The sequence below is a fragment of the Pygoscelis adeliae genome, unplaced genomic scaffold (genome assembly GCF_000699105.1).
Source record: "Pygoscelis adeliae isolate BGI_AS28 unplaced genomic scaffold, ASM69910v1 Scaffold174, whole genome shotgun sequence".
Taxonomy (NCBI): Eukaryota; Metazoa; Chordata; class Aves; order Sphenisciformes; family Spheniscidae; genus Pygoscelis; species Pygoscelis adeliae.
This window is the reverse complement of record NW_008824676.1, coordinates 3,059,187-3,084,677: the sequence shown is the minus strand read 5'-3', so window position 1 is coordinate 3,084,677 and position 25,491 is coordinate 3,059,187. Positions and strand designations below refer to the sequence as shown.

The following is a 25,491-nucleotide window of genomic DNA, read 5'->3' as shown; positions in this document are numbered from 1 at the left end:
AAACAGCCTTAAATCCTCTCTCCGCCTCGTAGGAAGCACAGGCTGACAGAGAGGCAGTGAATCAGACTTCCTGCCAGAGCCAGCCTGCATTGCTGTCCATGAAGCCTGGGCTTTCCATCAGATCAGAGGTTACATGTGGTCTTAGCTACTGCATCTGCTCTTCATGGACCCCCTGCCATCAAAGGCGTGGGTGTAAAAAAAAAAAAAAACCAAAAAAAAACCCCCAAGAATAATTCTGGATGGCCTCACAATGCCTGTTTTTTGGAAATGCTTCATTGGCGGAAGTTGAAGAAATTCCATGCATAACAGATATTTATTGAGAAATTTCTCTCCCTTAAAACAACCAAGCACCACAACCTCCTCTTTGAAAGTAAACAAACAAACAAATAGAAAAAAGATTTTTCAAGAATGCCCAGAGCACAATGCTCAGGATATGAGGCAATTTTGTATCTGGATTACATTACCTGAAACAAAGCAAATAAGGATTTTAAAAAAATATTTATAAAAGCGGCTTATGAGATTACATTACAAACAATTGCACCCACTTTTATTTAAGTGGAAATGGCCAATGCTCTGTTTGCAAAAACTAACAGTTAGCAGATGCCTTTTTGTTAAAAGTAGGATGAGCATTGAATAAAAAAAAGGTTGTTTTATAGTATCTTTCAGGCTATTTATACAGAATCTTACAAGTAAAGTCAGAGAGAACTAGTCTTTTTAATGGTCCTTATTAAACAGTTAATATTTATTCCATTGATTTATTTACTTTGATTTGAAGTTCCTATACCTGGCATAGCATTGCAATCAAGATGTGCAATTACAAAAATAATTTCAAACACAAATGAAGCAGTCTAGCACAACCATAATAAAACTGAGCTAACATTTTAATAACCTAGTAAGTCTCCTCCTCCTACAAACTGACTTGCCAGTGGACTTGGTTGGAGAGAAGGACTGAGGAAATTGAAAGCACAACCATCAGGTCTTTAGCTCCAAGGCAGGCAAATGCTCCCACGTACAGACACTGGCCTGATGTAAATGTGCTGCTACTACCTGCTAATTAACACGCTAACAATACTTAACTTTTAAGAATAAAATAGGAGGAAGTAGGCTAGTTAAGTTCTTCCTTCTTTCATGTTTCAGAAAGTAAACAAAAAATAACACAGCTAGTGACAGAGGAGCCAAGTTCTTTGGATGAAGTTTGGTGTTCCGGCCACTGTGCAATACTCTCTCTCACAAAAAAAGTGATAGCTTAATGTGCAAGATCCTGAATTTTAAGCTCTATCAACTTGAAATCTTTCAAAAATGAGAACAAAACCCTTGTCCCAAATAAAATATATGTGGTTTCGTAACAGTATTAAAAACTTCATTTCTACACATGTTCAAAGGCAATACAGTTAATTTTGTCACCAGGCCAGGATTAACTATTATTCTCTTTAAAATTCATGCTGATGCAGTTTTACAGTATAATTTCCCTATTTTATTCAAAGCTTCATAAAACAGACTCTCATCAAACTACCTTTTAGAAACAGTTCTAAATTCTAAAGTATCCTTTGTTGATTTACAGCTGAACAATATATTTCTTAGACATACACTAATGGGAGGTGAGGGATGGAAAACATAACTAGGTCCAAACTATTACCAGCTTTTCTTTACCCTAAAGTTTTTATTTTTTGGAACTAACATCCCGCAAAAAATAAAATAAAACTTTCCTAATTTTACAATAGAATTTTGTATTTGCTTCTGCCTTGCAAGATTTGAGAGTTGTTTCAGAACTATAGATTTTTTCTTTTAGAAAAGCCGTAAGAAATAGCATAGTATTTCGTAAGACCTGAATCTACTGCCATTGAACTAATAGTAGTCAAGTCTTCAGAATTACACAACAAAATTGATTCAAAACAATTTTTCCAAATGCTTTAAAACATTCCTAAAATATTCTTATGCGGCGCATATGGTGTATATATATACACTGAATGATGATTTGAAATGGCAGAGCTTTTATTAGCATGTTTTGGATCTCATCTACATATTTCATATATAGCTTAACTATGTAAGCTTAACCGTATTAGTGTGAATGAGAAACCACCCCCAAAGGAGCACCAATAAAACTTTATAACAAACATCATGTATTTTTCCTTTTGCCCAGAAAAGTCTCAATTTTTTAGGTTGTGATGAAATTTGCTATGTTATAGGCCCGACCTTCTGAGCTGCGCTGTGCTGTTGCCTATCTCCATCATGCGATGTAATGCACACCATGTTTTCATCAGGCCTGCTTGCCTAGTCCCACTGTTTAATTTTTTTTTTAAGGGGGAATACGTTCCATCAGTTCTTATAATCTAGTTAAAATATATCTTTTATGTTTAGCTTGTGTCCTTTTCCCCATCCTACCTTAGATAGTGAAAAGATAGTCGCATGCATACATACATACACAAGAGCAGCAGTCTTCCAGAGAGTCTAACTGGAAATATTCTTTAGCAACTTTCACTGTAAATTAAACATCATTTATGCCCTCTTCCCACCCGCCAGTCCTTGATATTCAGAGAAATACAGGAATATAGTGCATACCTATTGTACAGAGGCAGAGAAGCTAACTTATTTATTTCAAATAAACTTTATATTGTTCTTTATTTGGATGATACATCTCTTTCAGATAAAACTGTCAGCCAATAGTCACAATGTCAAGAAAAATTCACATTATTGATGAAATCGACTGCAGCAGCACAGAAAGTGCCATGCAAATCTCCTGATGCTCTATTATATGATATGCAATATAGAGTGTGTGTGTATACACACACACACACGTATATATAAAACACATAGTTCATGGTTATTTTCCCTCAAATACATGTGCTAGAAATGAAAAATAGAAATTTCCAAAACTAACATGTTACCACAGTGGTATGACAACATTAATCCTGAATGATGCGATTACAAGCACAGCAGGTCTTCCTAAACAAGAGGCAGTAAAATCTTTATACTACCTATTTTGTGTGAATTAGTGTGTAACTTGAAGTGTGGATTAGTTTTATTAACTTATTAACACATTTAGGATGGTGTTTTTAGGCACTAGAACTTTGGCACCCACCTCTAAAACTCTTTTGAAAAGAGCCCTAATGCTTCGGTAGCAAGCACAGGATTTTATCTGATACACAAGTAAGGTACTTACTGCCCACAAAGGCAGCAGGATGAGACCAGAACTTCTGCCTTCACATAATATCTGACTCCTGCCTCCACACTTTTACCTTTGCCTGACACGGAGACAAAAAGCCAAAGAAAAGGGTAAGACCCATGTAGGGCTAGTCTTTGGTCCTCCAAGAAGACCTCTTTGGGTCTCAATGAAATACTGCTGGTGGCTGAGGAGCTCTCAGGCTGTATGTTCCTACTATATTTATTATTTAAACTTCTTGCCATGCTTCTGTGCTCTCTGATCCACTTTCAATTTGTAGGAAGACTGTATTACAGCTTGTGTTTTCTAGAATTGCTCCCATAGGTATGAAGATGGTGAAAGACTTCAGAAGTTAATTGTAGGAGCAGAATGGAGAGAACTTTGCCCAGGTTATTTGTAATGTGGTGGCAGCTTGTACAAGGACACACTTGAATGCCTCAGACATGAGAAATGAAGTCCTATCGCATCTTTCCAAAACACTAAGTACATGAAGTCGTGATCTGTAACTTACAACAACTCCAACTTTGCTTCAACTTTGCTTTGTTAATTGATTTGTTAATTCTTTTCATATTAATTGCTATAATCACCACCTTTTATATAGTATTTAACAAATATACGTGGGAATCTGGAGTAAATCAAATTTGTGACACAGCTGTGTTTCTTTCAAGACAGGACAGCAATAGCAGAGAAAGATGAAAATGGAACAACGATAAAAGAAAACATGGCAGAGAACGACTCTTCTCCCTATTGTAAGTATCTTCTTTCCAGCTGTCTAATCTTCCTTACTGTTTAATCCCTCTTAAAAGTTCCACTATAATTCAGATTTCTGAAAAAAGTTAAGGTCTATTAAAAATAGAATTTTTAGTCTTTTGCATAAGCACATTATTTCAATGCCAATTTTCAAAAGATACCATCTCATTCAGCAAAGATTCGGTATAGCTGCACAAAAACCGTATACTACTTTTCACAACTGGTGTGCTATATGAACTCTGGCAACAAAAAACTAGCAATGTTTTTTACCTACAGCGCTCATTCAGTGAACAATTTAAAACCTCACACTTTTCTGGCTGCACATTCAGCAGATCTCTGCATCCTCATTTACATTTTTTTGGGGTAATACTCTGTAATGATATATCTCATCAAACTCTTAGATCTGGTACTGGCTGTCAGACAAATGAATTGCAATCATTTGATTTCTCTCTTCAGCAATACAGATAAGACAGAAAAAGAAAGTTTCAGAATGTTTTCTTCTGAACAGTTAATTCTGATATTTCTTATTATAAGCTTTGCATATGAAAAAAAGCGCCATTCATTAAGACAAGGAAATTCTTGCAAAACCCTATTACTCAGCTGAATGAAAACTTAAAATACATGACATCATTAGATGTCATTTTAAAGATCACGATAATTTTCTCACAGTTTATGATCAAAACACCACGTGCTTCTACAATGTTTACATTTTATCAGTAGGCTAATATAGGAAAATATTGTGATATTCAGTCATAAAAAAATGCTTTCTGTGAAATCAGCTTGGCTTACAACTCTTACTTCCTTAGGAAATGTTGAGAAATTAGAGTAATGCAACAATCCCTATCGCAATCTGGTAATGACAAAGTAATATCAGGGAACAGGAAGAACTGGTTGCTAAAAGGTTAGACCTTAATTAATTTCGAACGTTTTACACACTTAACTTTGTTCATCTGTGGGGTATAATCCTAAAAATATGTATATTTACCATTTGATTTTTAAAGACGTTCTAGAAGCCTCTCAGCTGTTTTCCACTGCTCCAGTAACTTTGAGAAGTGCAATTATTTTGGCAGTTATAACCAGGAGCGAATGTTAAATGCTCTTACCTGTACACTTGTAGTCTGAGGCAACTCCTTTAAGACAAGCGTCAAACACTGATATTTCTACCTTTTGCTTTCTGTGGTGGCAGCTCAGGAGCACAGAGGGCTGCGATACAGTGAGGTAGAGAAATGGCTGTAGCTCGATGTCCCCAGTTCCCCTGCGACCAGGCTGCCGAACAATAGTTATACCTAGGGCTTGTCGAGCTGACGATCTTGTGGAAGCATGCAGACTTTCCAGTGACAAAAGACCCGTTTTTCTCCCAGTAGACAGGGGAACATTACTGTTCAAAAGATCGTCTGCTGTGACAGAGGAAATGCACGGCTGACTGGGCTTCTTGGTATCATGGCTGCCACCTGAGCCCGCTTCTGGAAGGTTCAAGGAGCTTTTGCTTATTTTCTCACCATCTTTCTGATCTTGTACTGATTTTGATTTAGTTAAGGCAGTGCACGAGTAAGTCATCAAGGAGATTCGACTTGCTGTTACAAAAATGTCAAAGGGAATGAAATTGAGATTCTTCACGATGGAAGACTGGCGGGAAGGACGGGCAATGCGGTGCTGGCTGGTACCACTGTGCTGCTCGATCTGAACGATTCTGATCTTAACACTGTCGCTGCCAATTCCACTGTCCTGTGCCCCGCTATATCGGGAAGAAGTCTCAACTGTTCCTCCATCAGACACATCCATTTTTTTCTGCTCTTGTTTGGAAACCTGCAAAGGAAAATATTATATTAACTTATGATATCCATATCCCAACTATTTCCATTTCAGTGGCAGCAAACAATCATTATATAAACATGATGTCAAAAAAGAGAATTATAAAAAGATATCTGCCAAGTTAACTTTAGCACAGTAATCACTCATGAAAACACAGCAGGTGCCTGTTCAAATGAAATGACGACTCACAACAAACAAAGTGCCAAAAGAACACGTGGAAGGAAAAAAAAAAAAAAGGAGTAATGATTTCTAGGCTTAAATTTTTTTTTTTTTTAATTTAAACTCTTTCTTTAAACTCTAAAGAATCTACAAGAAATTTATGGCTTAATATAAAACCACATCTCTGTGAAATAATGCCATATAAATAAAAAGCCTAGTCAGAATTGTTTCCCAGTTTTGAGCACTGATGCTCAAAAAGTCCTCTTTGGCACTAAAATATTTTACCGTGATTAGATGAAATAGAATGTAGTATTAATCTACTGCGAAATCACATAAAGACTAAATGGAAATTGTAAGTTGAAATCTATAAATATTATGTTGTAGAAAAAATATTTTTCTTAAGAGTTGTGGAAATGACAGCTGCCTTACATAAAACACCAAAGTTGAAGGAAATGTCAGCACTATCTAAAGACTGCCTCTGTGATGGGGTACAAGTTCTTAGCTCACCAAGGCTCACCAAGGATACATATGGTTTTGGCTATGACATTCACAGGGTTTCACATGAGAAATAATTGCATATAGAAATATTTAAAAAAGAAAACATACACCACTGATAAACAGTAAAAAGAACTTTCCTTCTATTACAGGAAGTGCAAGAGTGAAACAAAAAGTTGCAAGACTGTGTCCAGGGACCACATAGTACCAGGTCAAGAGACAGAGAGATCCAAGACAAGCAGGTGCTTAAGGAAGAAAACACTTCTGCTCGTGAAACAAGCAGAAATCCTACAAAGAGCTTGAGGACAACGTGGTGAGCATACGCTAAAATATTTGGAAAGAAGACCCTGCAGAAATTCAACAATAATACTAATAAATATGGCCAACTCCTCTGGTTCATATGGAGTTTAGAGTCATGCATTCACCCTGTATAGCTTCCACAGCATAACTAACACTTCCGTCTGTGCTGCCCAGAAGAAGTGTTTCTGCTCTGCTCTGTACAAGAACTAACATAAGAAATGCCCAACTCAGATTCATGACCCATCCAGCCCAGTAACGCTGTTTCTGACAGCACTAGGAGGAGACTGTCGAGAGAGGCCATGGACCCTGGCTGCTTCCTGCAATCTTCCTCTGCTACTGCCCAAGACTCCATAGCTGTTGCATTTGGGATGCCAGTGGTATACACTTGTGTAGTCGTTTTAGTAACCATTTCTTGACTTCTTGCCCGTGAATTCATCCACTTCCTTTTTGAACATGCTGACAGTGTCTGCCCTCCACAGCCTTCTGGGGCAGCAATTGTTTTTTTCTTTGGTTTAAACCAATCTCCTACTAGTGAGAGGAGATTGCATTTCCCCAATCTTTTGTAATGCATAATTTAAACGTTCAGGTCCGCATTCAGCTTTATCACTGCTGCTATGACTTTGTAAACCTTGATCATAGCCCCCCTCAGCCTTCTCCTCTCCAGACAGGGAAATCCCAGCCTTTTTAGTCTCTCCTCACAAAGCAGCTGCTCCAGCACCTCTAATCATTTTAGCTGCTCTTCTCTACTTCTGTAACTCCACTACGCACTTCTTGAGTACTCTACACAGTATTCAAGAAGTGGGATCACTATGGTTTTATATAGCAGTAAAATGATGCCTTCTGTCTTGTTCTCAGTCTCCATCCTGATGATGCCCAATACCTTGTTGGGTTTTTTTGGCTGCCACTGCACACTGACTCAATGATTTAATTTCTTCGTTCCAGGACCTACTTCAATAGTTTCTGCTTATCTTCTCCACCCTAGTGAATCTTTGGAAAGGGAGATATAAACTAGGGCAAACCATACCTTAACTTCCTCTTGAAAAATATAATAATGAATTACAAGTACTTACACAATTTATCAGCAACATAACTACAGGAATGAAGGGCAGTAAATTAATGAATTTCTTCAAACTTTGGTCTTTACGCAGCAATATTAATAGATTCTACATACACTGCAGAAATTGGGTTGTGGGGGAGTTAATGAAAAGCAGTTTTTTTAAAGGTTCCTTTATATTGTGCTTTATGAAACAAAGGGAGCAACCCCCTCTCCTTTTCTTTAAAGGAATGAACATGCTAGAAAAAAGTATTACAGAGGAAATCCTAAAACAGAGCCATTAACTAGCTGAGATTTTCTTTGAAAAGGTTTTTGCCAGCTCTGGTTACAATCTTTTCAGATTCACTCATGTACATATTTTTCAAATAACCAATAAAATTCCTTGCGGCTGATTTCTATGGCAGACTCGTATCACTGACTTGTAAACGTGATACCACTTTTAATGCAGCCTCTGTAAAAATAACTAGAGACCATTTTAATGAATTACTACATTGTGAGCCAAGAAATCCTGATTGCTCCTGATATCCTAGCAAAGTTAGGCTATTTACAGCCTTTCTGTCTGCTAAACTATAAAGTGCTTCGTCCATACCCTGCACTGACGGCACTTTAAAAAATGGTGTAGATGGTTTTATCGCTCATGTATTGAGGGCAAGCAGAAGACAGAAGGGATGGGGCTGTGAAACAATCTTGCCATATCATTTCATGGAAATGCTGCCTGAAATGAAGTAGAGGGCATATGCTGCTAAACCCAGCAATTTTTAATTGCTCCATAGCCATCAGCTCCGTCTGATGAAAAATCTTTTTAGAAAGCATGGTTCTGTAGTGAGTGACGCTCTTACGGGTAAAACATGGTCTTCTCTTGTTCTCCTCTATGCAGCAGAAATTTCTACAGCTACCTGACATTTAGGTTATGCTTGACTTGACTAGAGGGACTGAAAATACAGTGTCATCCACTAAATGATAATCTTCCAGGGAGAAAAGCATTGCATGTATATGATTGAGTGGAGGGAGAAAGCATAGTACTTCTGGTTTCTGAACGGATCCTCTCTTCTCACACCTAAATAGATTTGACTTGAAGCCTAGTTCTTTTCTTCTGCCTCTTTTTATAATTAAGTATTTATTAAATGTGCTGGTCTATATAAAGCACCTCAAGGAAGGTATGAAAGTAGTTCTGACTCCACCCCCATTCAGCCTATAGTTTCTCTGTGAAGACTACTGCAAGGGTGCTAATTGGTCCCAACTGCCGAGTTTCCTATTATGCGGACATTTGACTACAGAAACTTTACTGAGACCCCAAATCAATTCACGCAGGTCACCGAACAGCAGGCAGATGGTAACTTCTGCTCAGTACTAAGCAGCATGGAATATGAACCAGTGCCCAAAAGGTGAAAGACACCATATCCCACTATGATTTTCCATGCCACCCGGTTCCACAATGAAACTTTGACTTATGTATGCTCTTACCACATATATTATAAAGGTTGGAATAAGTGAGTCATGATTTGCAAGACAGCTTTATATAACACAACTGGGTACAAAATAAAGGTGCAGAAGTACCACTGGAACTTCTTGCATCAATTTCAGCTCAGTAAGCATCAAGCCTTCCAACCAAGTTTCACAGTTAACCTGAAAATACGCCTAGTAATAAACTTGGGAATCATTTAGGTATTCCTCTAAGGGGATAAGGATATGAGAGGGAATGACTCTCAGTATAACAACTTTAAAAAGATTCTTTGCTTTATTATGAAATAAATGGGCCAATACTTTAAAGATGTCAAGAACAGCAATATCAGCTTGCTGTTAGCAAATGTAATGGTAACATTTATCATTGGGCTGTATTATATCAATTCTCTTACTCTTTACATAACCCATTTAAAATGAACAATAAAAGTTTTCTTTAATTAGCTACTGGTGTGCATTAACATGATCATGATTAAACCATAAAAACCAACTGTACATTACTCTGGTCCCCTATCCCATGTGTTTTAAATTATTTTAGTTGAAAATGTACTTTGAGTCCCTTTTAAAAGTTCGACCTTCTGCTTTCAGAGAATTAAATGCATATTACTGTAGTGGAGAAGATAATGTTTCAGACCTCCAGGCATATATTAAACACACTGGCAGCACATTAGACAAAATGCTTTACTTATTAGATACTTCCTATTCTAAACAGTGTCATCAAAGGCTAAAAACAAAATCCATATAAAAGCTGCACAATGCTTCCACACAGAACCTGTGCCAAAATCCCTGTACTTTCCAACTAATGAGGAAAGGATGTGTACTCTTAACATATGAATGTAAGATTTTCCAAGCATTCACTTTAGGAAACAGGACTATTGATTCCACATGGCTTATGTTAAATGAAACTGTATTGGTAAAATAACCTTTAAGATATTTGGCATGATAACTATAATTAAACAGTATTCAAAGGAATAAAACAAAAGGGAATTTGGTTCCACAATGGCTAATTAAAATAAAATGAAAAAACACAGCATGTCATCTATCAAGATAAATTGTTATTGTTTAAGAACTATTTAAATACTGTTAAAATATACTTTTAGATAAAATCTGAAAGGACTGGAAAAATATTTGTGGCTTAAAAATGGATAGTTTGGCGAAGAAAAAAGTATAGGACGCTGAAATTTTATGCTGAGATAATAGCTTTAAAGCTTTGAGCATAACCAGATGGTACTTAAATCAGAGGAATTCTACAGTTTCGCTGTCAGAATGAGTTGCAATATGGAAAGGTTTTCAATAGCTAGAAAAAACATGTCAAGATGATAGTTTACTTCTTAGATCACTTCAGTGCATTTTCTCGTCCTTTCACAGTTATATATCCTATCAATACTAGACACCGTAGAAAAGGTGTTGAAAGCTACACTAGTAGCTAGGGAACTGTGGCTAATTCTTCCTTTTCATGTGTTGAGATAGGTAACTTTACTAGCTCAACCCCTTGAGTTCAATAGGGCATATGACACATATATCTACCTAGTGAAAGGCTATGGAAATAGCATGTCCTGTAGGACACACACAGAGAAGTACATCATAAAAATCAAGGGTAAATAAATATATTTGCTTTTCAAAACTGGCAAGCAGTCCCATCTGAGGTCACTGCAATCTTAACCAGGTAACTCTTACTTATTTTCCATCCCTGGTAAAAGTATTTAGATGGTAGAGACACGTCTTCAAAGTTTTCACTCCATAAAGAGAGGCAATAAAACCATCAAGGTAAACACACAACCTAATACTTTAGAGCAATAATTAACACATTTTCCAAATCAGAGAGAGGTGTTTTACAACAATTGGCAGCATTTTTTCATTATATTTTCACTTTCTTAATCTCTCAAGAGTTTTCAACAATAACAAATGTAAGCAAGTGCAAATTTCAGTATAAACATTCCTCAGTTTTATTTTCTTTTACTGATACTTTACAGGATAATTCTTTAATTAATAGAATAACTGTAAGCAACATAATCTTTGGAAGTGCAACTGCTCTAGATCAAAAGCATCTACATCTGCATAATTTTTCCAGCTTCTCATATTAATTATGGTTATATAATGACACAACTGAAGTAAAATTTCCAGCCTTCTGCATAGCTGTTCCTTAAATCTGATCAAAACCCTTCAGCCAATCATGAGATCATTCTTCACATTACATAAATTACGGAAAGAGTCACAAGTGTGAAACCACAGAATCAAAGTGCCAATCACATCTGCTCCATCACTGTGGCACTTGACCTAGTTTTATTTCTTTTGCTAAAAAGTAGTAATATTTTCATGGAAATAAAAATCTTGCCTACCACACAAACTGAGCTACAGAAAAGGAGTATGTTCCAGGGTTTTTTTGGTTGTTGTGCTTAAACTGGAATTACGAAGAAAACACTGCATAGTTTCTTTCTGGCTTTGTTCTAAGTACTTAATCTATTCCATCAAAGAGTCTCCAACAGTTTAGAAATTTATTTGACGTATCATTGTTATCTAAAGAACCTTTTTTTTGGTTAACCAAAGTTTGCTACATTGTTCTACCGAACACTTCAACTAAAACAATTTTATTTTGTTTTGCATATGAGTTATATGATTGACTTTAATTCTAACCATTATCAAAATTATTGTTTAAATTGACATATTAATCTCACATGGAAAATATAATGGAAGACACACATACAAGCATATTAGACTGCTAAATTATGTCTTCCAGTCTAATAAAGTTTATCCTTTAAGTTTTAAATTAAAACTTCAGTCCTACAATTTAATCTAGACAGACTCGCTTCTACTTGTATCAATCCAAATGCAGAAAGAGTTCTGTAAAACATGAATCCAAAGCTGTCCTCCAAAAAGGGAACTATTAAATCAAGCCAAAATAAGGCAACAAAAATATCAGAAGTGTTTGAAATAGTTTATTTCATTTAAAAGTCAAATGTATTTTTTTCCACTACGGAATTTTCTCTTTAACCAGAATTTGCTGCAAAACAAATGGTGCTAATTTGAAGTGTAATGGTGTATATGAGCTCCCAGACCTACAGAAATACTGCTGACAAGAATTCAGTTGTAGTTTTCACAATACTGCAGGAATTATGTGAAAGATGTGATGGCAAGGAACGGTACAAACTCAGTTTCTTTGTGCAATGCTTTTCCAGCTCTTCAACAGTAGAGTAAGAGGCTACGTTCTGTCAAACACTGATCCAAATATTCATAAATCAAAGCTGTGCTAAATGTTCCAATTGTAACACGGATATATGCAAATGCTAAATCCTATCTAACACCAACAGAATTATTTTTTTAATCTTAATACAAACAGTATGTTTATTTTGCTACTCTATGAAAGGCCAGTAAGAAACTTTTGTATTCAGTATTTTTGTTTCTAAAGAAACACTTTCAATTTAAAAAGACCAGGCTGAAATCTGGTGGAGTACTTTGTCCAACAGTAATTTTTCATTAATATTTTTAATAAAAGTATTAGCTTTTTTGTGTTATTTTTAAATTTAATTTCAAAATTTTCTTATCTTTGCTTTTATATGAAAAAATCTGGAGTAAAATAAATACACATATTGACTTTAGACAAGGTCAGGGTTTGTTCATTTTTGCACTTTTTTTTTTTGGTTAAAGCCAAGAAACACCGTTTTTCCATGGGGGTCTGCTTGCATATTTCACTTGGACACTTTAAAAAGTAGTAGTTGAAATTTCAGCTTGATTTTGCATGACATTCTCTAACATTTCAATGTTAAGATTTCAGTAGAAGACTGCAGTTTTACCAGTGTCAGTTTTGGGTCACATTTCCATGCAGAAAGACATACTGAACTAAATGGTGGTTTAGTGTTGATCTGATCTTCTAAAAAGCAACTTTGTCTCATCAAGCTAGCTAAACCTTTCAGGAGGCTGAATTAACTCTCATTCACTGGTGTGCCGGAGTACATTGGGAAAAAAAACCACACAACAAAAAACATTCAAGGACTTACAATTTTAAGTCTGCGGTTTCACAACAGAAAGCTTGCTCTCAAACACCAGAGACAGACCAATTACCTAATTCAGCGCCCAGTATGGCTGTATAAACAAGTATGCCATTGGAATTGGCACATCACAGCCTGTGGCGGGATTATTTTAAATGGTGTTGCCACTCACCGGTCCTGAGAAATCACAGAGCTTCTGGGTGGCACCTATCACAATACTGGGCTTAGGTGCAAAAAAATGCCTGGGTCCTACACATTGATGTTTTCTTGACCGGGTGTTCAAGCATGGATCAAAAATGTTCTCACATGAGGAGTATGTTTGAAGTAAGAATTCACTGAACAATTCTTAGATGCAAGAATTTAAATAATTTAGTAACATTAAATATGGAAATATCAGATGATTCACTGTTATGACATCCGGAGATGAGAAATTTAACACAGTTATTTACTCCCATTGGAGTAAATTGGAATATTCTCCAATTGACTAATATTCAGTATTCTGTAAAATAAGTGAAGAGATGCAGAAGCAAAAGCCAAATACCCTGGCAGTGATTCAAAGCAGGATTCAACAGAGCCTCAGAATGCGAATTTAGGCATCATTTTTTAGGATAGGATGAATGAATGTATGAACAATGAAAAGAGTCATTATTGTAACACAGGAAAGTAACTTGGTACTTGACTTTCATAATACAGAATCTACCTGCAGCCTCTTAACTGAATAAGCATACAGTTAAATGAACTGCCCCAAAATCAAATGCTACAATCTTTCCCTTAATATATATTAGAGCCTTTATCTGTTTTGAGCATCTTAAAGGCAATTAAAATAACTAAATCCATAGCAGATTAGAAGATGTCATGTACAAATGTTGCCCAACTAAACAAACTTCCTTTTACATTATTTCCAGTAATGCAAGTCAGACTGAGTCAGACTACATGCCACAAGCAGAAAAATCCACAGTACAGGAGTCTCCAGTGAGAAATGTCCCACTGCTGGCACACGATTGCTCACTGAAATGTGTGCTGGGATGTTGAGTGGCTCAGGTTTTAAAGCTTCCAGATGTCCGGAAAATTATCTTTTTGCCTTACTGCCTTTTTTTTTTTTTTAAAGGTTGTTACATCTCACCTGTATCAAGCCAAATAAACTTGTATCTAGCTTAATGTTTGACTAAATCATGTTTCAATTTGTCCAGAGTATCTTATAAAAAGACTACATGAGGAAGTAAAGCACATGAAGTGGCACGTGAACTGAAGACTAGGAAATTAAGAATTCTAGAATATGTTTTTTTGTTAACAAGGCCATCACAAAATATCTGCATTTTTAGCAATTTGTTTGTCACAGCCTCGGCATGCAATTCCATGCCTGGCTGAATTTGTGTCTCCTCATTTGTGCCTTGTATGATTGTGTAAAATAGCCAGTTCAGGGTCTTGAAGCATCCAAAAAATAATCCCAGAAAACTAAACCAAAACCAAACAAACAAAGAAAAACCCAGAGAAAAAACGTACTTGTTTTTTTGGCCTGTTCTGTTTCCTGCACTGGCTCATTTTACTACTACAAAGCGGAGAAGGAAAAGGACAGACTGTGCCAGCCCAGTTTGGATTAGCTTAATGAGCCTCAGAATTGCATCCTAAATTGTGCCCTCTGAACTCGTTTAAAAATAATTAAAATAAAGAAAATAACTGTGGTATTGGAGCAGGAACGAAAGGTCAGAAACAGGACCTTTGTAAGCCCACTTCAGGAGTAGATGACACATGGAGCTGCATCTTCAGGCTTTTCTGACTGATCAAGCCTGGCAGTCTTCCAACTGCCTTCGTCTCTCAGTGCTAGGAGGCTGCTTCAAAGCACCCAGCACTCAAACCATGCTGAGATTTGACTTTATACCTTACCGGAAAACCAACGGAGAATTATTATTATTATGCAGCAGTCTGCCATTCTCAAAGCTTCTAACTGCAGCGCTAAGATTTCATTGGAGCCATTTAACTGTGGGCTGATAATGACATTAAAAACAATTAGAGGGCCTAGATACAAAGACAAGTTTTCTTAATGAAAAACACTTTTGGCCTTTACATGCCTCTATATGGCATTATTACAGTGTATTATATTAAAGATGCAAAAAGATTGCAGATATTACTGAATATTAGTTACGTATACTGTTTTTTCATAAAAATGTTTTTCCAATTTTGGGCCATGACGTTCCTCTTGGTTCACTAACAATTGCTGCTTTTTTCTGCTTTTTACCTACTTGTTGAATGGTATTAAAATACTTTCTTAAATATTATTCTAAGTATATTTTTTTAAATTATGCAACTGCTGCAGTGGCCATGCAGATACGCACTGTTGTAAATGGAGATGCATGCAGCATAAGAACAGTATGTCTGTGGTCCATACTTTCAAAATACTTGTGAGGTACTGCCTTAAAGCTAGTGTTCCAATTAGCTTCTAGTTCAGCTATATAGGCTGTGCAAGGTGTTCCTTTCTGCACACCATTTTAAAAACGTTGGTTCTCATTCCTAGTACTGAAGAAATAACCTTTGAAAGCAACCTCAGGATGGTCCATCTTCTGGAATCTCCAGACAGCCCAAACAAGGGATGGACAGAACTGCCTTATCTATTTAACATGTGCTAAAACATGACATTTACAAATGTCATTTGAAATGTTCATCCGTTAGTGTACTGCTATGGAATATTCTATCAAAAAACAATCTTTGAGGAGGTATCTTAGCATTTTCTTTTTGTCTCTAAAGCATTTTTAAGATACCAAACCTGCAGTACGGGCCGTGGTATGACACAACTATGAAATACTTTTAATCATATCTTTAAACTACAGCAAAATAAGAGTTAGGGAGAAGCATAAAATTAACGAATGGAACAAAAAACCCCCTCCACATAAGGGACCAATATTCTGCTTGAATTATTACATAAATACTAACAAGCTTTAACTGTTTAGAGTGATGATCATTATTAAGTATGTATATATATAATCATATATACAAATACATAGTACAAAAATATTTTTTTTTTTTAATTAGTTTTCAATTTTATAGCACCTACTGGAAAATTCCTAGTCTGTCAGAATGCAGCACATACATAAGAATCTGGGAAACTTGCTACTGAATTCAGGTTCAGTTTGCTGAGAAATATGTGAAGCCTTGTTCAAACAGCCAGGACATGCAACTTAGCCAAGCTAACTTTCTGACTTTTATTATTTTGGGAGCTAGGCCATACTGATCTTGGGCATAAATCCATTTGCTATGGTGGGTTTCATCATGGACAAATCTGGACAAAGACCCAATGAGGCACCCAACCCAACTAGCTGACTGAGAAATTACTTTGTACAAACACCAAGGATCCAATAGACACAATGGGTAAAAACACCAGATATTCAACCTGTAATAAACATTTATCTGGCGAAAATGCCTTACTGCCAGATAGAATGAATTTTATGAAAAACAGGGAGATTTGCAAGAGCGTGTAGATCAGTTAGGTGCCCATCTCCCACTGAAAAAATAAGAGTTTGGCAGATAATTTATCTGTGATTCTGAATCTCTCCTACTCTCTCCCGTCCCTATTTTGGAAGGCAAAGAATCAGCAAAAGTGGCTGATCTGTAACAACAAAATTTTGGAGACCAGATCACATATCCTAGTGGAAAAGCAAAAAAGACATACAAATTACTGCAAGAACACATGTGAACTAATGCAAACACACAGACCTAATTATCCTTGTATCTATGTGAAGAAAAAATGCCTGACTTCCTCAAATACTGTCTTAACTCACTGTTCTTCAGACAAATATGAGTTTCATGAAACCTGTAAGCAGGATCCCTACTCAGTAAAGCTAACAGATTTTCAATTTTACGGATTCTCTATTTGAACTAACTTTCCAATAATTTGAAATAATTGTCACTGTTCATTTCTGAGAATACTAAGTCACTATTACTCCTGTGCTTTGACAGAGAAAGTTAAAATTAGTGGAAATCTTTAGTTAGGAGGAGTCAAGAATGAAGATTTCAGTCTTGATTCATGCAATGAGTCACAGGTAGTTTGGAGGGAAGGTACAGCCTCAGTGAAATGAAAAGAGTTGGAAATACTGCCTAGAAACATGCACTGAGGAAAAAAATTGCTAATATGCAAGGTTATTAAGTAAACCCATTAACTAGCATTGCAGAAACACCAAAGCTGCATACGATGCATAAATAACAGAGCTTTACAACATGTTCCCTCTAAATAGGTACTGGTGGCCAATTATCTGCAGAAATAAGTTCAGAGTAATTGGAAATGGCTGCAAACCTGAATTTGATTCAGTAAATGTTATTAGTATCATGTGCATGACTCATATCAGTGTCTTATCACAATCACAATCTATGATTTCACCGTTTGATATAGCAACTGGTAACTCAGAGTGAAACTAGCTGTACAAATGTAAAAATGGAAGTATTGTCCTGCTCTTTAATCTCCTCCATACTCATCAGAAACACTCGGCAACATAAGTCAGTGTAACAACTACCTCTACTATCTAAATGGGAATACAAACAGTACCGGATTTTATCATACTTATCGAAGCATGCATGACGTACAGAACCTATGCATGTACTTTGTGGGCCTTGTCACCAAAGGGTGACACTGTATTAAAATGTAGTTCACTGTAATTTTACTATATTGGCTTTTGTGGTAGATGGCAGAATATATCGAACATATTAGAAATAAATGAAATACAGCTAGGCTCTTTATTATCCTTCCAGTCTGAACACTGTGTGTCCAGGAAGAAACACTATTACGTTCTCTGCCCCATTCAAGAAAAGTCCAGTGCAACATTCAAATGTTCAAGACAAGTGGAAAATTATTATTACTGAGACAAGTGAACTTCCCTGCAAGCAGGGCATAGAACAAAAATGGATTGCTGGGATTCAGAGAGGCTCAGAAGCCCACATAATCCCAGAAATTAATGTTGCTGATCAGGGTGAGGATATTAATATCAGAGAATTATTGTCTACTTTTGGAAACCTCAGTTGAAATGTAAAGTTCAAACTATATTCTTCCATTCAAAATACATAGTTTAAATTCAGCCATCTTAAAATTTTCATGGTATGACTGTGGATGCAATTTGTGCAGCATTGCAGGGGGATGAATGAAACTCTCCAAAGCAATTTAAAATATGTTAGAAACACTGTTTAGATTTGAAGCATAAAACTAAATTGTGCATTTCTACAAATTCCAGGTTAACACACAACTCAAAGCATTTGTCATGAGAGGTTTTCACTGTGTGAAACCTCTGTGCATGCATGCACATCCACATACATGCATATGTCCTTTTGAGTAATCCTCACGTGTTTTGCCTTCACATCTGTAAAATGGACCCTTTCTCTTAAGGCTTCCTATTTTAGTGTGAATTTACTTCAGTCCCTCACCTCTTTTTTGCTTTGTGGAAAAGTAAAATTTCTGCTTTGAAGAGTCTTAGTAAAATCACAGCCATTTACCCAATACAAGAATTGCACCTAGGTTTCCACTGGAATGAAAATGTTTGCTCATAGGAAGTATCAAAAGTACTGCACAGCCCTTCAAAAAGATATTCCTCTGCTGTTTTTGGCAACAAAATCAAATGATGAGACAAAGCTTCCTAACAATGGAAACATGGTATGGCGATGACTCAAGATACTGGCAAGGACTTTATTTTGATAGTGTCCTTGAACTAACCAAAGATCACTTTATTTTCACAAAAACATCCGACAAGTGGCTATGTGGGAATCCAAGTACTGGTAAAACTACCAGGAAAATGATGCAAGTATTATTCAGCTATTCCAGCTAAGGGTTTTTATTGGCATTCTCAAGAAGTTACACTTGGCACTCCCTGACACTATCAAGCTACAAGTTTACGTTTAAAATTGTATGAACAGAATAGCCCAATGGAAAAAATTACCAGAAGACAATTAATGTAATTTATATTTCAAAAGATTTAGCCATTCCACAAACTTTAAGTACTGCATTAAAAGCAAGACTCCACAGAAACCAAAATAATGTCCAGACCACCAGACAAACCAAACTACTACATAGTCCATTTGTCCAAAATAATACAAATAGTCCATTTGTCTTCATCTGAACTACTAACACATCAACATGTCAAAGAAATGAAGACAACTTGGCTCAATGGAAATTGTAAAGCAAGAATCGAATGCAAAAAACTTACATCTACTTCTAACAAAGATGGGGAAACACTTTTTTGCCTTCCCAAGAAAGGAAGGAGTCCTCACTAAGTTGTTCTCAATTGAAATGAAAACCCATTTCAGATTCACCAGAGTCAGAAACTCTCTTTATGCAGCAAGACCATTATTTACAGATTTTCAAGATTAGTCTCAAGATTAGTTTCTCTTTGGCCTGTGAGTTTCATTCAGATGTGAATACTCTGTATGAGGCACAATTTCAGCATTGCTAAAATAGTGTCCCACCTATAATATGAAGTAAGATTCTACTGTATTGCATGCTATTAGACTTTAGCAAACAAAGATTAATTTTAACTTATTGCACAACATATCAAACCATAGGCAACCACAAGGAAAAAAAACTAAGAGGACAATAATTTTTCTACCTCAAGGGAAAGAAAGTGTTTGTTAGACATCAAGATATTTGGATTTTATTAGAATCTTTCTTGTCATAAAAGAACTCTCATGCAATTTAAAGGATTAAATCTAGTAAGTCTACTTACTGCCTAAGTGGATAAGGTTAATCTGTAGAACAACCTATACTAAGCAAATGAAGTTATATATGGTGCAAATTTTATCCATCAATTCTATGCACACGTATGTCTCAAATGTGCTAACTTTCTACATACATCTTCCTGTTATTATGTATTTGGAAAAAAACACAAACACCTCAAATTAACTCATACAGCTTCCTTTCACATTTCAAGGTTTGAAGTCTTTAACATGAACAGAAATAGGAAATGTATGTCACCTTACAATTAAACATTCACCATTTTACAAAGGTGCTGCAGAACATAGAGTCATAGAATAGTTTGGGTTGGAAGGGACCTCTAAAGGTCACCTAGGCCAACCCCCCTGCTGTGGGCAGGGACATCTTCAACTAGATCAGGTTGCTCAGAGCTCCGTCCAACCTGACCTGGAATGTTTCCGGGGATGGGGCATCCACCACCTCTCTGGGCAACCCGTGCCAGTGCTTCACCACCCCCAGCATAAAAAATCTCTTCCTTCTATCTAGTCTAAATCTACCCCCCTTTAGTTTAAAGCCATTCCCCCTTGTCCTGTCGCAACAGGCCCTGCTAAAAAGTCTGCCCCCATCTTTTTTATAAGCCCCCTTGAAGTACTGATAGGCTGCAATAAGGTCTCCCGGAAGCTGCCTCTTCTCTAGGCTGAACAACCCCAACTCTCTCAGCCTTTCTTCATAGGAGGGGTGTTCCATCCCCCTGATCATCTTCGTGGCCCTCTTCTGGACCTAGTCCATAGATTTTCAGATTTAGATGAGACTGATTCAGATGTCATTCTTACTAAGGTCTAATGAATAAAGAATTCTGATCATAGGTTGGAATTTTTTTAGTCTAAAACATTATAAAAATTATTAAACTATAATACAGCTATAGCTAATCCTGCTCAGCATGCAACTGGTTGTAAATGGCCCAAGGATACTATTGCAGCTCAGGCTCATGGAAATTCATTTGAGAGGAAACAGTAAACACCACTTAACTCTGTCCAATAAAATAAGCTGGACCTCTTCAACATCTTTACATCCATTTGATTTTATATACGTAGAAGGCTATTGTCTTTTATGTTTAAACTCACTACCAATAAAAAGAAAATTTATTCATATGAGTATTCTTGTCACTCTTCAAACAGTATGAAAAGTTGAATGTCTGCTAGAATTGTTGAGCAAACATCCGTATTTGTTTCCTGCCAAAATCTCTGGCACGAGTTACAGGATGTATCATTCTATTAGGCAGTCTCAGATGATGCAGCATTACCTGAATTTGAAAACAGAATACAGCTGGCCAGAAAAATTGAAAAAGTAGGAAGGCAGCTAATATGATTAACAGCAGTACACTGAAAAATTATGTCTCATTGCTTAAGAGACAGGGTAGTACTAAAGTGAAATTCTGGCCTTAAGAAAATCAATATGAAATTAAGCAGCATATTTATCCCTAGTTGACCACCCAGTCATACAAGCCATGCAAGTGGCCAAACAGTGTCTACTGCCAGCTACTGAGTAACAGCTTTCCCTCAGTGGCAACACTTGTTTTGGTTTCTCACCATCCATTTCCTGATTTTCACAAAACAGATTAAAAATGATTTAACAGCGAGACTTCTATTCTGCTTTTTAATTTGGCTGAGAACACAAAATATTACATATTATTTGAGGAAGACTGACCTACAGAGTGATCATATTAGCTTTATTTACTTCTAAAAATGGGTTAGAATGCATGAAAAAGACTGTTTCTCATGACAGGATGCCAGAAAAAAGTGAGGATCCTTCCCACAAAGAAAACAGGGAAGTTCAAAATCAAAATTGCTCACTGCCCACTGACTATAACTTCAATTAACTCTACTGGCTTCAACTATCCTTTCTCCTTTTATTCCTCAGCTTTCCCTTTAAGACAAGACATATTATTTCGCTTTAAAATGAAGAGAATTACAGAATCCATGTGTTTATAATTACTGTCAAGAATCAAGTTTTCCACACTACCAAGCAGGTGATGTTCCATACAGGGAAGAAACTGTAACCGGTGCTGTCTAAAGGTAATGCTGCCACAGCGTCAAACTCTACTGTATACAAGCATTAGATGACTCAAAGGAGAAGATTAGTCAAGATCAAAGAATGCAGAACCCTCAGTCATACATCATGTGACCTAACACTCAAACTTCCGTCTCCGCATCAGACGATTAAGCAAATCATCACTATGACACGTTCAATGTCCACAGTGTGAGAAAGTCCAAGCATGTGTTCTCTCACACTTCTGTTTAGGGTGAGTTTGAGCCACCATGTTGTCTTTATTGATTTTGTCCTGCCTACATTTCAACAACCAACTATATTTGTTATTTATGGCATAACTATAATAATTCTTACACAGTTTCTGTTTTCCTAATCCTTTTTTGCAAAATGAACCAATATGATTTCTTGCACGCATTCTATAATTTAAAGAACAGTTCGAAGTTTGGACCTATTTCATAACAATATTTTTATTATCTCTGTAATGAATACTTCAGATTTTTTGGTTAATACATTAAATGATCTGAAATGGCAAAGTTTTAAATTAAATTTACATACCATTTAGATATTAAAAGCATTTTATTTTGATAAGAAAGTACAATAATATTTAAGTTACTGATAATAAAAATAATATCCACAAGTTATGTTCAAAATATTGCTAGGCAGAGTATGTAATAAAGAGATTGGACAGAACACTTATGTCTTTTAGACTATTTCACTAAGGGTGGTATGAGACAAAAGAAATGTAATTCATAGAGCAGAGACAAGAAGGTCTGGTTCAGATAATCAAGTACTGTAGGCTAAGGGGGAAAAAGAAAAAAATTGGACTAAACCGTAACTTGCACTCAAAACTCAAGTAAAAATGGTTCTATCCCATGAGGCTCCATCTTAAAAGACTTAGAAAAATGCCAAAAGAGAAAAGGAAAAAACCCAAACCCTGAGAGGTTAATTACTATTCATGTGAACATAGAGGAAAAACCAACACTTGCGGGTTTTTTTTTGTTTGTTTGTTTGCTTCTTATTGTAAGTTTTTTATTTTGCTGTTATAATTTATTTTTTCCAGAAAATAACAACAGTCCCTATGAGGTATTTTCCCATTAGCTATGTCCAGCATGGCAGTTTCATTACCCTTTAAGAAAGTAGGAAGTCTTTAAACACTATTGATAGGAAGTTTCACGGTATTCTGATGAAATAGTTGTATTTTTCCTTTCATTAACAATACAAAATATCTTTTGATGTTGAAGCAATATCCTTGGAGTGTCCATGCAAGGAAGATTTGGAAGCATGCCTATAATTCACAAACTTTTTTGCAGACTGTTGTTTTGGGTAAATTCCTCCCCAGCTATATTTTATGTGAAATCTTGATACGCATGAACATCTTACCACCTTAATTTAAGTGGTCACAGAAAACGTTAAGAAGAATGTCAGAGAAATTGGTCCTGAATCAAGCACAGTGTTTAAACGGCTATGGGATACAACTTCCCATTTTCTTCCACACAGTTTGTGTGCTTGTGGACATTAAAAACTAGCAAGAAAAAAATAGTTTCTTCCTGGAAAAAAATAGTTTCTTCCTAGCAAAAAGGAAATACATGTTGAATCTATAATTTCAAGTTGGTTTTACTATACTAACTATTCTTTACTTTGTAAGTTTAATATCTATCTTATTTCATATGTTTATTGATCTTTCTAAATTACATAAGTTAGAATGCTTATTGAACAGACACTTCATTGTAAAATAAAAATTTTCTTAGTGCTGTATCTCAAAGAGAGACAATAAACCCTACTTTTTCACTTTAATTTTATATTTGCAGAATCTGAGCATGAAGATCTCTTCAGTACAGTCATTTTGGTTGCAAGAATCAGTTTGGAACATTAGGTTTTTTTCTAGTAATTCTAAGACAGAAGCTAAAGATCACATATATTTACAGCGAAACACATTTCCCTTTGTTTCCTAGTTCTTCGTTTTCCTTTTTCACATTCTAAGGACATCACTCGTATTGACATGAAATGCCATTCCTCCTTATCAAAACTTTGTGAGCTTTTAGGTTATGGAAGTGATTATCTTTTACAAATTCATGTAGGACGTACAGGCATAATCTGGATTTAAAGCACACAGAAGTGGCTTCACCGTACAGGAATGGAAGCATAAGACATCTCTTAACGCCGGTAACACAAATTAGAGCTACCTTGGACACCCAGTTGTGGTGCGTGCTTAGGAACTACAACTTTCTGCAGATGCAATGTCTTCTCATCTGAGAAAACATTTCTCTGGGAATATTCCTTTATTAAGGAATTAAGCCATAAAATAAACACAGTGAGAATAACCAAGCCTAATTTTAAGCTAACCCTTGTCAAGCTGCTTGAGAACCTCTGTCAAACTGCTTCAAACCTAAATAATCCAAATTTTGTTACTTTCTCTTTACCTTGTTTCTTAGAGCTGTTATCTTAAACTTTACACTTTGTAACCTAATGCCTCATGCTTTTAAACGTACAATCATGAAAGAAAAAAAAAAAGCAAGCTACATTTACTGATTATTCATGCAAAAATGCAGTTTACACATCCCAGGTAATGAGATTGTTGCTAACAATTTTATTAATAAATCGAACATATTAACCAGCTGCAATAAATTTGTGGTTCTCAAATTACCGTAGTGCTAACCCACCAGAAAGCATCTCAGCCCAGGATATCAAAGAATATGGGACTACATGCTGCGTGACCTGCCATTCCCTGAAATGAAAATTTGAAGCTTTAAAACATGGGGCAAAACTGAGCAGATATGCAAGATCTGATCAGTAATTGTGCAAACTACAGGAAAGACAAAATTCTCTGAGAAGTATTTTATTGGTTCACATTTCAATACTTACTGTTTCTGGGACATTACTGTTACCATACACTAAGTTTGCTCTGCTTCTAGTCATTGCAACAAATTTCAAACGCATAATGAAAAAAGTCTTTAAACCCTCAGGAAGCTATCTTCACACAACATTACCTTTTTTATGTGCCAACACACATTTGGTTATCAAGACATACCTAAATTCATCTGATCTATATAAAATACAGAAACTGAGACTGTTTTGGCTCTCTAACACTGATTACCTTAGACTTCAGGAATCAAAAGACAAAAGATAAACAGCGTCTTCAAAAGAAACTTGTAAATGAGGATGCCAACTTCTCAAAGTTTCAACATACTAAAAATACTTGCAATTACGCAAGCTTTCCATAAGGATACTAACCAGTCAACACAACATCTGTGTAACATGTGCATCTGCCACTTCACACTTTGGCTGTCTGGCTTCTTAAGTAGTATTATCTGGAACTTGTTTTACCAGTTTTCTGATTGTTATTATTTTTAAACAAAATACAAATGGAAAACAAAGACATGTTTGTTTTCAACAAAAATATGGTACTATTTTTTTTTTCATTCTCCACAGAAGTAATACATTAACAACCTTGACTGAAGTTTCATTAAATTGCTCTTCTCTCAAGAGAACTCGCTCTGTTAAAGTTCCATAGGCAAGGAAGACTGCTATAAACTCCATTAGCTGTCATTCCTTCAAATTTTATGTGTGATACAATTGTAATAGCACTTTTGTACATACTTCCTGC

At 36.0% G+C, this 25,491-nt stretch overlaps 1 protein-coding gene across 1 annotated transcript in view; it reads right to left on the bottom strand.

The window, feature by feature from the left end:
* Positions 1-25,491, bottom strand: part of LOC103916173 (vacuolar protein sorting-associated protein 13B-like) — a 197,895-nt gene that overhangs the window by 114,303 nt on the left and 58,101 nt on the right. Inside the window, 1 exon segment of the mRNA XM_009323125.1 lies at positions 5,014-5,716. Coding sequence (XP_009321400.1) covers positions 5,014-5,716 — 703 coding nt within the window.